This window comes from Eschrichtius robustus, chromosome 13 (assembly GCF_028021215.1).
Source record: "Eschrichtius robustus isolate mEscRob2 chromosome 13, mEscRob2.pri, whole genome shotgun sequence".
NCBI lineage: Eukaryota > Metazoa > Chordata > Mammalia > Artiodactyla > Eschrichtiidae > Eschrichtius > Eschrichtius robustus.
In genome coordinates, this window is record NC_090836.1 from 44234779 (window position 1) to 44249380 (window position 14602).

General features: G+C 52.2%; 1 protein-coding gene across 1 annotated transcript; it reads right to left on the minus strand.

The window, feature by feature from the left end:
• KRT85 (keratin 85) lies at window positions 1–6607 on the minus strand. The gene is given in 11 exon segments (XM_068561920.1): window positions 1–78; window positions 80–165; window positions 168–194; window positions 850–881; window positions 1638–1858; window positions 2261–2386; window positions 2654–2818; window positions 3462–3557; window positions 3698–3758; window positions 4316–4524; window positions 6188–6607. Coding segments are annotated over 11 exon segments (1521 nt in total).
• Between the last annotated feature and the right edge of the window lie 7995 nt (window positions 6608–14602).

Genomic DNA, 14602 nt, shown 5'->3' on the forward strand with positions numbered 1-14602 from the left:
CTAGGCAAAGCAGACGGACCTGCTCCCGCAGTTGAAGCTGGAGATGCAGGGCTGACAGGGGGCGCAGGAGTCGGGCGCCATCAATCACTGTGATACTGCCCCCAGTGGCCATGGGGCCAGAGGCAATCTGGCGGCTTGGGGTGGTGCTATACATGTGGGCCCCCAGGTGACTCCACCGCGGGAGCTGCTGACGCCTGTGGGAAGAGAGGGGACAGGAATGGCTGAGTGGCCTGTTGTGATGTCACCAACCCCAGGACAGGCCCTAAGGGGCTTCTGCACCGCAGGACCTCCCTCCTCCTCAAAGGGGTTTAGTGGTTCATAACTCAGACCCTGTTCTCCTCAGCATCTCAGCCTTCTAGGGCAGGGGTCCCCAACCCCGGGGTCCCCAACCCCTAGGAAGCGGGCCACATAGCAGGAGGTGAGCCGTGGGTGAGCAAGCGAAGTGTCATCTGCTGCTCCCCATCACTCCACCATCATCCCCCCGCACCCCGCCTCCATGGAAAAATTGTCTTCCACGAAACTGGTCCCTGGTGCCAAAAATGTTGGGGACCGCTGTTCTTGGGCACCTGGGCGAGAAGGAACCGAGGACCCCTACACTCAGAGGGGCAAAGCTACTGTGTCCTTATTACCCTGGCCTGCAGTTCACATCTCCACCAGTGGATGGCGCTCAACTATGCCTTTGTTTAGTGCCTCCAGGGAAGAGTGGAGGGGGGAGGGGGAGAGGGGGGCATGAAAGGCCCCCTCCCTCCCAGGCCTGGAACTTTCTGGGTTTAGTGGGTTAGGCTGTCAGGTTCAGATTTGCCCATCAACAAAGCCATTTTTCTAGGGGTGTTTCAAGCGGGTACTTACAGACATTCACAGAGCCCACACCTTCGCACAGCCTAAGGGGAAAGAAAACTCCGTTAACTCTGGGCGGTGAGCTGGATTCCCTGAGGCAGATGGTTGCCTGGGCACAGAGACGGCCTTCCTGTGTACAGATCCAACCCCCAAGAGGCAGGAAGTGCTCCCCCAAAGTCTGTATTAAATGCTCACTCTCTAACTATTCTCTGACCACAGAGACAAGGCCTTCTGATTTTCAGCAGAGGTGAGTGAGTTTATGAACTCCACCCGTTGCCTCCAATCTGAATGACTTGCCCCACCCTGGATAGTGCCAATCGGGCTCACAGGAAGGAGAGTCGAACTGAATGCAGCAGCGTGTGTGAAAGGGCTTGATGCCCAGGAAGAGCTACAGCCACAGGGTGCATCAGCCTTACAATGCACCCGCCTCCGGGGCAGGCCAAGCTTCAGTCTCCTTTAGGAAGCTACTGGCAGACAATGGATTTTAGAGCCACATGTCTTGGGTGCAGGTCCTGGCTCTTGTGCTTGTTAACTGTGTGGCCACGAGAAAGTCACTGAACGCTGGGCCTTGTTTCCTTATCTTTGGATGGGAAAAATGATACCTACCTCGCTGGACTGTGAGGGTTAAAATGAGCACCTAGCACAGGCCTAATAAGCATTCAGTAAATTATCATTATTATTGAAGCTTGAGCTGTACTAGCAGCGGGCAGAGATACAGCTCACATTTGGGCTCAGCGAAATTCACCGCCAGAGGGCCAGGACCTCCTCCTTCTAGACCCCGAGGTCTTCCTTAACCCCACCTGTGCTCCTCGCCCTCCAGGAGGCGCCTGTAGGTGGCGATCTCGATGTCCAGGCCCAGCTTGGAGTTCATCACCTCCTGGTACTCCTTGAGCAGGCAGGCCATGTCCTGCTTGGCCTTCTGCAGGGCCTCCTCCAGCCCGGCCAGCTTGCAGCGGGCATCATTAAGGGCCGCCTCGCCCTGCTGCTCCGCCTCGGCCACGGCGGCCTCCAGCTTGGCCCGCTGTGGGGAAGGAGATGTGAGGATGAGCGTGAGAGAGAGAGAAGGTGCAACTTGGCTCCCCTGAGCTGAGGGAGCTGGGGCAAGGGTCCCAGAGAAAAGGTAGGTTAACTACCTATAAACGGGTAGTTAATGGGACTATGAACACGAGGGAGGAATGGGCACTTTTCACCATCTCTCCTTGGCGTTGCAGGGTGGCCAGGGAGGGGGACGTCAGTGACACAGCTCATCCCAGCTCCAGTGCAGCGTGATGTGCCAGGGGCCCTGCCCTCTCTCTGGACCCCTGCTTCCTCACGGGCACACTCTGAGGCCTGATTAGGGCCAGACCTTTGCTCTCCTGCTGGCAAAGGGCCTGGTGCTGCAGTCTGCCTGTGCTGGGTATTCAAGCTCTCCCGGAACCCATACCTGGCACTTGGCATTTTCAATCTCGGCCGTCAGCCTCTGGATCATGCGGTTCAGCTCGTTGATCTCCTCCTTGGTGCAGCGCAGGGTCTCCCTGTGCCGGATCACCGTGGCCTTCATCTCCTCGCACTTGGGGGAAGCAGAGATGATTCCTGAGTCTCAGGATGGGGCATCCCATCCATTCAGGACCACACGGATGATTGTGCAGGTTGTACAGTGCTCAGCCTGTGCAGCCAGACGTGGCAGCCCCACCCTGACGCCCAAACTGAGATCTGTCAGTCCTTTTCTTACCATCCCTAAAGATCAAAATCCCCAGACAAAAGAAGCCTTTTCTAATATACACCTCGCATCCTTCCCAGTGCCATGTCTAGGAGGCAGGTGCCCTGGGCCACTCACCTTGCTGCGGTACCAGGACTCAGCCTCAGCCCGGCTGCGGCTGGCAACATCATCGTACTGAGCCTTGATCTCGGCGACGAAACAGTCCATGTTCAGGTCCCGGCTGTTGTTCATCTTGACGAAGACTGAGGTGTCTGAGATGTGGGCGTGGAGGACCTGGAGCTCCTGGGGGGCCGACAGCCAATGCATTTGGTTCTGGTGCCTTGTCTGGGCCACGTGCTCCAGCCCTGGGGGCCGTGTCCACTCCCTGGAGGGGGCACTGGTCATGTATGATACATGACTCCCACTCCCTTTCATTCACACACAGGTACATCATAAGACAGTAAAGCTGGGAGGGGCTTTGGAGGTCAGCTGGGGACAGCCCACGACTTAACAAAGGGGGAAACTGAGGCCCAGCATGTGAAAAAGTCCTGACTCAAAGGGAGCTGGGGTCTGAATGCCGGGACTAGTGATCTGTCCAGGAATTAAGACCCCCTCTCTAACTGGAAACCCACCCTACCCCCCTCCCACATACACTCTTTCATATCCATGTAGAGACCAACATGCACAAAGGCCAGCACACGGGCACACACGCTGCAACACCCCGGGGCTCGCCGGCACAGAGAGGCCCAAGCACGCTCGAGCGCCACTGTCCTTGGGGCTTACCTGCACGTGTCTGTGACAGCTACACGACAGGCCCCTCTTGCATGTGCGTGCATGTTCTTCACATGCTTCCATCACTCAGGAGGCAAACGTGCACGCAACACCTCCCCCCAGTCCCCACGCCTTCCCTCCCCCCTTCCTGGCTGGTTGGCAGGGCCCTCCTCACCTCGTCATAGAGGCGCTTCAGGAAGCTACACTCCTCCACCAGGGCCTCCACGTTGGCCTCCAGGTCTGACTTCTGCAGGTAGGCGCAATCCACGTCCTGGCAGTGGGGCGAAGAGGAGGGGTCGTGCATGTGGGAAGAGGCCCCCGGAAGGCGCCTCTGGGTAGGTGTGGTGACCCACCATGGTGGAGGCCACCAGAGGGTGCCCCTCCCTCCCTGCCCTGTGACCAGCCCCTCACCTTCTTTAGAACCACGAACTCATTCTCTGCTGTGGCCCTCAGAGCCACTTCCTCTTCATACCTGGGGGTGGGGGAGACAGGGGCCGGGGCTTGGCAACCATCTCAGCTCCTGGGCAAGCTCTTCCGGGGCTCAGAAGGGATGAACTCTGCAAATGTCATCTTGTCCTCTCCTTGGTCTATTTTGTGCATTGTTCGTGGGCCAGCCCTGTCCCAGCCTGGCTTATTCCACCCCACTCCTGCTGCCTCTGGATGAGTAACACTCCATCCCCCAAGTCTAAAATCATCTTTGCATCCTAGATCCAAAGAGAGGTGGTGCCACGGGCAGGAAGGGCACGGAGCCCTGTCATGAAGGTGAGCAGGAGTGGGAGGAACAAGAAAGCTCTAGAACCCCATTGGGTTTCCTTACTCCCCCCAAAACAGCTCTAAGACTCAATGGGCCTCCACGGGGTTGAGGTGGAGCCAAAGAATCTGAAAAAACCTAGGCCCCTACTGAGCATCCCCTTGGGTCCCAGGCAGCCCCTGTTGATAGACAGGCAGGAATCTTAATGAAGCTGCTTCAAGAGGCTTGTGGGAGGAGCTTTCCCACTGCCCCTGTTATTCTGGGTCGGGCGCACTCACTTCTTCTTGTAGCCCTCCAGCACCTCCTGCATGTGGTTGAGCTCCGAGGCCAGCCTCCCGTTGTCAGCCTCCACCTGCTCAGCCTCCCGCCTCAGCGTCTCGATGTAGCCGTTGAGCAGGGGCTCCAGATTGCTCTCGGAGCACTGGCGGTTCTGGTAGAACTGCCACTTGGTCTCCAGCAGCTTGTTCTGCTGCTCCAAGAAGCGCACCTGCCGCCCAGGGTGGGAGAAAGAGACTCAGGAGGAGGCTGGGGAGGTGCCTGCCTCCCCAGAGCTCTCTCTCCCTCTGCTCTGATGTTCTCTGAACAGCCAGGGCCAGGCGAGGGCTGAGCCATGGAGTGTCTGCGACTCAGCGGGCCTTGCTCCCAGTCCGCAAGGGAGGCACTGTGGGTATGAGTGCCCCCGGCTTGAGGCCAAGGGTCTGATTCAGCTCCCAGGTCTGCCACTGTAACAGCAAGTTGTCTAACCTCTGGGTGCTTGGTTTTCTCATTTCCAAAACAGAGATAATAATAGTACCTTCCTTAAAGTTGTGAAAACTGACCAAGTTACTACATGTAAAGTGCTTAGAACAGTTTCGGACACACAGTAAGTGCTCAATCAGTTGAACTATGACTTGTTCATTACCAGTCATTCTTCATTTATTCATTTATGCAACAAACATTTATTGAATATTTACTATGTGGTGCCAGGACTTGTGCTAAGATACACACACACACACACACGCACACACGCACATCTTTGTCTATGTCTGTACCTATCAATCAATTTTATTCAATTCTCACAACCTTTGGGGGGAGATCTTATTTCTCCTATAGTACAGAAACGGAAACAGAGACCCCAAGGTATGAAATGACTAACTTACTGTCTCATAGTTAGTAAGGAGTCAGGATCTCATGTCCCTTGAGTCCCCTTCACTTGCCTGTCACCATAGTCTGTCTAAGCTGCTCACTGAACCCTCAGCTTCAATCTGTTATTCAAAAAATAAAGATGATATTTTACCCTATTGAGTCATGTTGAGGATTAACTGAGATCACTAAAGAGAAAGGGATAATAAGAAGGTACCCCTGTTGCCCCCGATCCCAGACCCCAGAGCCTGGTCCTACTTCCTCAGCTGGAGTAAGGCCTCACCGACACAGTAGGAGCCGACATGAGGGGAGACGCAGAGGTGGCCTTTCTGAGAGGCAGCCTCAGGGCAGTTCTGGGTTTCTCAGGCTCTGCACTGGTGGGCCTCCTCCCGCCAGCCTGGCGGCCCTGCCTTCCCCATTCCCAGCTCTGCATCCATGAAGGAGGCTGCCAAGCCTGCTTGGTTAACTGTCACACCTCCTTGCCCACTACTGTCCTTGGAAAAGAACGCTAACAGCTAACGTTTATCAAGCACTTACTGTGTGCCAGCACTGTCCCTGCATGAACCCCGTGAATCCTCACACCAAGCATGTGAGGCCAGTTCTGTTAGGCAGACAAGCAGCCCGCCTGAGGACTCGCATGGCGGAGGGGCAGAGCGAGGGTGGGGAGGCGGCGTGGCTCTGAGCAGCAGCCTAAGCACTTCCGGAGCTGCCCCAGCGCAGGAGTCGCCTCTCCCCACTGTCTCCCGCTCCTCCGGTACCCAGAGCCCTGTGTTTCAGCGGCAGCTCTGATATTCCCACGCTGTCTTGTCTCGGGAAACACACACACTTTAGACTATAGACTCGATTTCTGGACCCCAGTGGGTGTCCGATATACTTTTGCAGGAATTAAACGAGAAGACGGATCCTTCCGCGCACATTGGTCTGCATTTCTCTCCCGCTGCTGGCTGTCGTGCTGGCTCCCCTACAGATCCTCCCGAGGGGGAGGGCAGGGCTGGGGCCGTCTCTGGACCATCCCAGGCCTCACTGACCTTGTCGATGAAGGCAGCGAACCTGCTGTTGAGACACTTGATCTGCTCCTTCTCCTCATGCTTCACACACTGCGCGTTGGGGTCGATCTCCAGGTTGAAGGGCACGAGGAGGCTCTCGTTGACCGACACGGTGTTGATGCAGGGCGGGCTGGGGCCGCACACGCCGCCGGAGCGGTACCCGAAGCTGCGGCCGCAGGAGCCGGCGCGGAAGCCGCCCACCGCTACGCGGGGCGCACAGGAGCCCAGGGCTGAGACGCTGCGGCTGCCGAAGCCCGTCAGCCCCCGGTAGCAGGACACCCCTCGGTAGGGGGCAGCGCTGATGCAGCAGCGGCTGCCAGTTTTGGGGGCCACAGCTGAGCACGAGCTGAAGGTCCTGGTGACCCCACATCCTGGGCTGATCCTGTAGGAGCGGCAGGTCATGGTGTGGGTCTGATCGGACGGAGGCTGAGCGCGCTGGGGTGTCGAGGGCGGCGGGTGCGCTGCTTAGGATACTTCTGGCTCCTCTGATCCTCCCTGGTCCTTTTATTGGTGGGGAGAGCTGGGGTTGGCTGCATGAAAGGAGTGAAAAGTCATTTTATGTTGTTTATTGGCTTGGGGAGTTTGCCAGCAACTCCCCAAGGACTCGTCTTAAACGCGAGCTCAGCGGCGACTCTGGGCCTCCCTAAATGTATTGAAGATGTTATTAGGGATACTGTGCGTTTGCACTTTTCATCTTCAAAGCTCATTTATGTACATTAGGTAATTAATTTTCTCACAGTCTCCCTGTGAGATGGTCTCCACCCACACCTGGAGGCGGGTTTGAACTCCACAACAGTCTGAGGTGGCTGGGCATGGGGTAGGGGCTGGGGCCACTGTCTCCAGGGAGAAGTTCTAGGGTCCCAGGTTGGGTGAGACCACCAGCGGTCCTCACCTCTGTCCTCTTGGCTCCACACTGAACACATTCTCAAGTACATCGATGTGTTTCAGAGGCTGATAGATCAGGTGAGTCCAAACCCACTCAGGCAGCATTGCTTGGAGGTGGTTCAGGTCCAGAGGGGCCATTTTGACCATGCTCCCTGCAGAACAGAGGGCTGGAGCACGTGGTCTCTTAGAACCTTCTGGATTCCACCCTAGAAGGTTCTGCTCCAGAGCCCTCATTTCTCACCCGCAAAATTGCAACTCTCAGTGGCCACAGTGGCGGCCCCTTGTGGATAAGGGGGGCGCCTCCCTTTAGCCACTTTCTCCCACTTGGCTGAAAGGATGGCAGAAGCCGGGATAACCTCGCTGCTGCGGACTTGCTCTGGACACCGTCCCTGGGCTCTTTAAGAAGAAACAGGTCCTGTGAGTCTCACTTCCTTCCAAGACCACCAGCCAGGGCACGGGCTCATCCTGTTTGTCAGCCCCAGAATTGTCACCCCTAGAAGAACATTCAGAGACTGCTCTGCAGAGACGGGGGTGGGAAGGTGGCTTTTTTCTATCCAAGGACACTGTGATTTCTGGCTCCTGGGGGCTCTGAACTCTTGGTTCCTTCTAACATCCCTGCATCCCTGTGTGTCCTGGGGCCATTTATTAGGATAATGATGGATAGTCTTTAATGTTCATTGAGCACAGACCTGGGGATGTGGTCGGTGCTGAGGGAGGATAGCCAGGCCCCTGAGGGGTCAGGAACTTCAGGAAGAAGGGCTGAGGAACTTCTTCTGAGGGTGACAACCCCTCCAGGGAGCCTCCCAGAACCGAATGCTGTCCCTGTGCCACGGTTCCCTGAATCCTCCCTCAGATGCCCCACGTTCCGTCCTGGGTCTGCCCTTGTCTTCACAGCCAGGTCCACTGCAGGTCTTTGCCCAGCGCCAAGCTGACTGGTTTCTATCTCCACATCCCACACCTGTCCTTCCACGTAGGGCAGAGACCTTGGGTAGGCAAGGAGCAGGAGGCCTCACTAGCTGGCCCCAAATAGTCTTCGGATCATAGTCACCCATGGTGAAGCAGCTGGCATTTAGCAATCTGGGCAATGGAATCCAAATTGGAGGACCTGGTCTAAGTGTCAGCTTGGACACTACCTAGCTGTGTGGCTTTGGGGAAGCTCTTAACCTCTCTGAGCTTCTGATTCCTTGGCCATAATGTGGGATTCATTCTTATCTTCTGGGGTTGTTGGGGGGATTAAGTGGATAATACACAAGAATATGCTTTGGGGACCAAAAGGGTCTGTATAAAGGAAAGGGACTCTTGCTTCCTATCAGAAACTCCCCTGCCACCCCCTGCATCCCCTCACCCAGCAGAGAGTGGGCCTGCTCCTTGCCCCGTCCACAGGCTTCACCTCCTCTGCACATTTATGATTTCATTATCCTTTCAAGGCTGCTTTTAATGTTTTCTTTAACCTGATTTCACTAGTGTACAAATTTGGGGTGGAGTCTGGGGTGGAGAGAGGAGGCTATACTGGGGAGCACGGGGGATGGTTTCCCACTCCCCACCCCTCAAGTGGGGCCCTGCTGGCCTGGATCCAGGGATGTATCCTTGAGCCTTGGACAGTGAGCTCACTGACTGATGGTGGTGTAGACCTGGATGGTGTGGTGTGGCCAAGAGGGACTCGGACCCTTTGAAAGTGAGGAGGGTAGGGCCTGAGCACGGGAGGTGGAGGAGGGACGGGCCCTCTGCTCTGCCAGCCTGGAGAGCCCATAAAACCTCATCCGCTTCTCAACTCCCGTGAGCCTCTGCTCTCCTTCAGCTGATTGAAGAGGATGGAAAACGCATTTCTGCCTCTTGGTAGCAGGAGGGAGCGGAGGCTTAGCCCCAGAGGGAGGCTCTTGTGTCAGCTGTTCCCTCAGGCCCCCAACACACACACACACACACACACCCCGCAAGCCTCCACCTCAAATTGGGCCTAGGCACTGAGGATGGGGAAGGGGAGCCAGGGGACTCAGGAGACCTGGAGATACCCCACTGCCTTCAGAAATAAAAGACCCATCCAGGACCAGCAGGACTATTCAGAACCAGGGTGTGAGCCCCTGGGCGGGTGTGCCGGGAGTGAGGGCGGGCCCCGCCCAGCACAAGGATGTGCTCGTGGGCGCTGGGTGAAATTTGCCTCACTGCAGGTGGCAGCAGAGCCCAGGGCCTGTGGGGAATGCTCAGGAAGACCGTCCACACGGTGGTTTGGATTGAAGGGGCTGGGCCGGAGGGGGAAGCTGAGTCTTTATGGGGCTGTTCCCAGGTCATCCTGGGCAAGTGAGAAACTCACAGATCAGGCCAATCTGGCACAACGCCCTGGGGGGTTTGTGAAGACCTATGGGACCTGGGTCTTTGCCATCTGGTTCTACCCAAGGGAGGCATGGAGAACCCATAGAACCATGCCCATCTCTACCCATCACCCAAGCACACTACTTAGTGAGACCAGATCCTTGTCTGGGTGCTGGGGTGGGAGCTGGATCTCTCTTTACTGGCCTTCTCCTCATTTACTGCCCACATGTGCCCTGTGGGTTCTCCGGCCCCCTCTCCCTATCCCCAAGCCCTCTCCCTGGTCACACCTTTGCCTGGAATGTCCCAGAACAGACGGCCACCTCTTCCAGGAAGCCTTTTTGGACTAGTCAGAGCAAGGCTGTGATTTCTTCTCTGGCTCAGCAGGCAGCTCACTAAACGCCCTTTCCAGGGCTGCCCGGCTAACTCCAATTAGCCTCCTCCACACCCTCTTGTCCTGGGTGCTGGCATTCATCATGCTCTTTGGTCCTGTCCCGTTGTGCTACCCCCACCTTTTGAAAGCCACACCCAGTGTCAGAATGTCCACCCGAAAACCCATGGCCCTCCCATAATTTAAAATGCTCCCGAGAGGCCACTTTTTCCAGGAAGTCTTCAAGTGCTAATTGGCTGAGAGAGGTTTCCTACTCCACCCTGGGGTTCCTGGCAGCTTCCCCCTCCCTTCCCCCTCCCTCGTCTTCTTCTCTTCCTTCTCCTCCTTCTCTTCTTCTTTAGCAGTAGAACCATTTCCCTAAATCTTAGGAGGAAAACAGCTATATAAACCTGCCTGTCTGTCTATCTAGCTAGCTAGCTAGCTAGCTAGCTAGCTAGCTAGCTATCTAGCTATATCTGTCTGTCTGTCTGTCTATCTGTCTATCTATCTATCCAGCTATACAAACAGATAAGATGGACACGCTGGTCTCTGCTTGCCCTGCCCCCCCCACTCCAGTGATCCCCTTAAGACACTGAGCTGTGTCACTCCTCTGCTCAAATGCCCCGATAATTCTCCATTTCACTCAAAGTAAAAAAAAGAAAGAAAGAAAAAAAGTCCTAATGATGCACCGCCTGTCCCTCTTGTTACAGTTCTCACCTCATCCCCTTGCTCTCGTCACCCACACCGGCCTCCCTCTGCTCCTCAGACACACCTGGCCCACTCTTGACTCAGGGCCTTTGCACTGACTGGCCCTTCTGCCCTGAATGCTGTTCCCTCCACCACATGGCTTGCTCCGTTGCCACCTGTGGCTCTTTGCCCAAACGTCACCTCTCAAACAGGCTTCCCTGGCATTTCTTTTAAAAATGGCAACCTGCCTTCTTCCTCCCAGAGCGTTCTCCATCCAGCTTATCCTGCTCTGATCTATTTCTTTGTTCCATAGCACTTAACACCTTCTAACACACCCTATAATTGACCTGTTTATTCTATTTCTTGATGATTATCAGTCTTTCACCCTAAAATGAACTCCATGGAAGCAGGATTTTTGTCCATCTTGTTCATTGATGGTTCCCAAGCACTAGGAACAGTGTTGGGGATAGAGTAAGTGTCCAGTAAATACTTGCTGATTGAATGACTGTGTAAATGAATGGATGCCTTGGATACTTTAAATATTTTATGTGTGTCATTAAATGCCACTGATGGGAAACTCTGGCCCTTGAGCCCTGAGGAGCACACTTAGTTTGAAAACCATGGGGCACAGAGCCCTCCATGGCTCTTTCCTGATTCAAGGCTGTGGTTTTCCGAGCATCTGTGGGAACACAGACTGACAGAGACACAGTATGGTGAAAACAGTGCTGTGCTGGGCTGGTGAGTGAGGGGGTGGATTTCTTTTCTTAAAGTTGCTATTCAGTGTTTCAATGTTTGTGTCCTAAACACAGTTTTGGAGAAAACAATTTGTTTTTAAAAGACTCCCCTCTCATAGCGCAGGGAACTGTACTCAATATTTTGTAATAAACTATAAGGGAAAATAATCTGAAAAGGAATATTTATATATATATTTGTATATGTATACAGAAATGAGTCTCTGTGCTGTACACCTGAAACTAACACGATATTGTAAATCAACTATACGACAATTAAAAAAAAACTTAGGGAAATTGATTAAAAAAAACAAAAGAAAAAAACAAAACAAAAAACTCCCCTCTCCCTCCACAAAATCCTATTGCGGGAGTGCTTTGAAAATGCCCTGGTGCGGTGTCTCCAGGGAAGTTGGTGGCCAGCAGAGGGCAGCCAAGCCCCACAGGCAGCTGCGCAGAAACTCAGTCCTGGTTGCCGGAACGGAAAGGCTAGGGAGCCGCCTGCCTGCGGATCAGAGCTGGGGCTTCGGTGCAGTCGCTGGAAACAGTCCGCTGACACTTCAGTATCCACCCGTGTTTGGTCCTGGAGTGGCTGAGCTGCTGAACACAGCTCTTCTCCATTAGTAGTAAAACTAGAACCACCACCATCACCATCAAAACAGTAGCAACCGTTTATTGTGCATCACTGTGTGCCAGGCTATGTGCTAATAATCTTTGAAATAGGAACTATTTTCCATTTTACAGATGAGGCAAGAGGCTTAGTGAGATTGTGACAGACAGAACAGCATGGTGGTGATGAGTCTGAGTTCTGGAGTCAGAATGCCTCTGCTTTGACCCCTGGGCCTTGATTTTGTCATCTGTCAAAAGGGAAATTATTAAAGTGCCTACTGCCTAAGATTGTTGAAAAAGTCAAGTTAAAACACAAAACACACTTGAAACTCTGCTCAGTTCAATCTATAAGTATTATTCTTGCCTATTATTACTTTTGGTCACACAGCTATTTTAAGTAGAGAGCCTGGGATTTGAACCGGGGTCTGTCAGTCCACAGGTTTGAACCTTTTGTCATCTTTGGGGGAGAATCAATGTCTTAGCAATATTGAGTCTTCCAATTCATGAACATAGTATATATCTCCATTTATTTAAGTCTTCTTTGATTTCCTTCATTATCGTTTTGTAGTTTTTAGCATACAGATCCTTTTTAAAGGCTGATACTTAGGTATTTCACTTTTTGGGTGCTATTGTAAGTGTTAAAAATACTTTAAAATGTTTTAATTTCCAACTGTTCTTTGCTTTTATAGAAATGCAATTAGTTTTTGCATATTGAACTCACATCCCATAATCTTACTAAACTCACTTATTAGTTCTAGTAGGTTTTAGAAAAAAGATTCCTTGGGGTTTTCTAAATAGAAAATTATGTCTTCTGAAAACAGAAAGAGTTTTATTTCTTCCTTTCCAAACCGTATGACTTTTATTTCTTCTTCTTGCCTTAGTTCACTGGCTAGGCCAGCTTGTGTAATACTGACTAAGGGTGGTGTGAACAGATACCATTATCTTTTCCCAGTCTTACGGCAGAAATCATTCAGACTTTCACCATTAAGTATGTTGTTAGCTGTAGGATGTTACTTTGTTATTTATTTATTTATTTATTTATTTATTTATTTATTTATTTATTTATTAGATGCCATTTAGGTCAAGGAAGTTCTCATCTATTCCTAGTTTGCTGAGAGTTTTTATCATGACTGGAGGTTGAATTTTGTCAAATCCTTTAGTGTATCTATTAAGATAATCATGTGATTTTTCCTTTTCAGTCTGTTAATGTCATGAATTACATTAATAGGTTTTTGAAAGTTGAACCAGCCTTGCATTCTTAGGATAAACTCATTGCCATGATGTGTTATCTATTATTTGTTGCTGTATTCAATTTACTAATATTTTGTTGAAGATTTTTATATTTAGGTTCATGACAGATATTGATTTGTAGTTTTTCTTTTCTTATTAGTTCTTTGCTTGGTTTTGGTATCAGGGTAATGCTGGTCTCATAAAAGGAGTTGGAAAGTTTTCCCTCCTCTTATGTTTTCTGGAAGAATCTGGGTTGAGTTTTTCCTTAAATATTTGGTAGAATGCACCAGGAAAGGTATTTGGGCCCGAAGTTTTCTTTGTTGGAAGATTTTAAACTACATGTTCAATTCTTTTAGTAGAAATGCAGCTATTCAGGTAGGACTGGCTACACAGTTTGTGGGGCTTAATGTAAAATAAAAATGCAGAGCCCCTTGTTAAAAATTATTAAGGATTTCAAGATGATGACAAGAGTCAATAAACCATGGGTGGGGACTTTCTATGGTGTGGGGTCCTCTGTGGTTGCACAAGACACACGTTAAGAGTTCTGGTCACAGTTCCAACGTGTTTGTGTGTGTGTGTGTGTGTTCATGGGGTTTCTTGTACCAATAAGCAGCTGGTGTCCCACAGTTCAATGCAATTCGGACACTATCTACCTGGAGATAGCATCAGATTCCACAGGTCAAGGGTTCAATCCTACAAGACTGCCCACCCCCAACCTTGCTTTAGATGCAAACCCAGGCTGTCACCTGGACTTTTGACCAACCGGCTATAGATTGAAAGTTTCAAAGACTTCTCCTTGGCTTTGATTAATTTGCTAGAGTGGCTCACAGAACTCAGAGAAACATTTTACTTACTAGATTACCAGTTTATTATAAAAGGATATAACTCAGGAACAGCCAGATGGAAGAGATGTATAGGGCAACATATGGGGGAAGGGTGCCGAGCGTCCGCGTTCTCTCCACGTGTGCCACTCCTCCCACATCTCCACATGTTCACCAACTCAGAAACTCTCTGAATCCCCCAGTCCTTATGGGTTTTTTATGGAGGCTTCATTACATAGTCAGGATTGACTGATTGAGTCAACCTCCAACCCTGCTTCCCTCCCTGGAGGTTGGGGAGGGTGGACTGAAAGTTCCAACCCGCTAAACACATGGTTGGGTCTCTTGGCCCCTGCAATGATCCCAGAGGAACTGAGGGCGGGGTGGGACCTGGGGAACAAGTGAAAGATTTCGCCCTGGTAGGGAGGAGGCTGGAGGGCAATGCGTGGAGAGAAGCGGGCTGCTTGGCATTCGTTTTCAGAGCTTTTGCTATATGTCTCATCTCCCTTGCTGAGCTGTGAGCCCCTCCAGGGAGGGGCCTGAGCGCTCTTTCCTCAGTACCTCCTCTGTCCCAGGACACCAGCTTCTGCCCTTGGCAAGTCCCCAGGGGGGTGGGCTAGTGGAGTCTAGGAGGCAAGCTCCCCCATCCCCAGTGTGATTGGGAAGGAAAGGCCAGAGTCCTAGTGATGCTAGCTTGGCAAGTTTATTGAAATCCCAGCCACACAAAGAGCAGTACAGACGGGCACCCACCCCAGCCCAGGCCTCC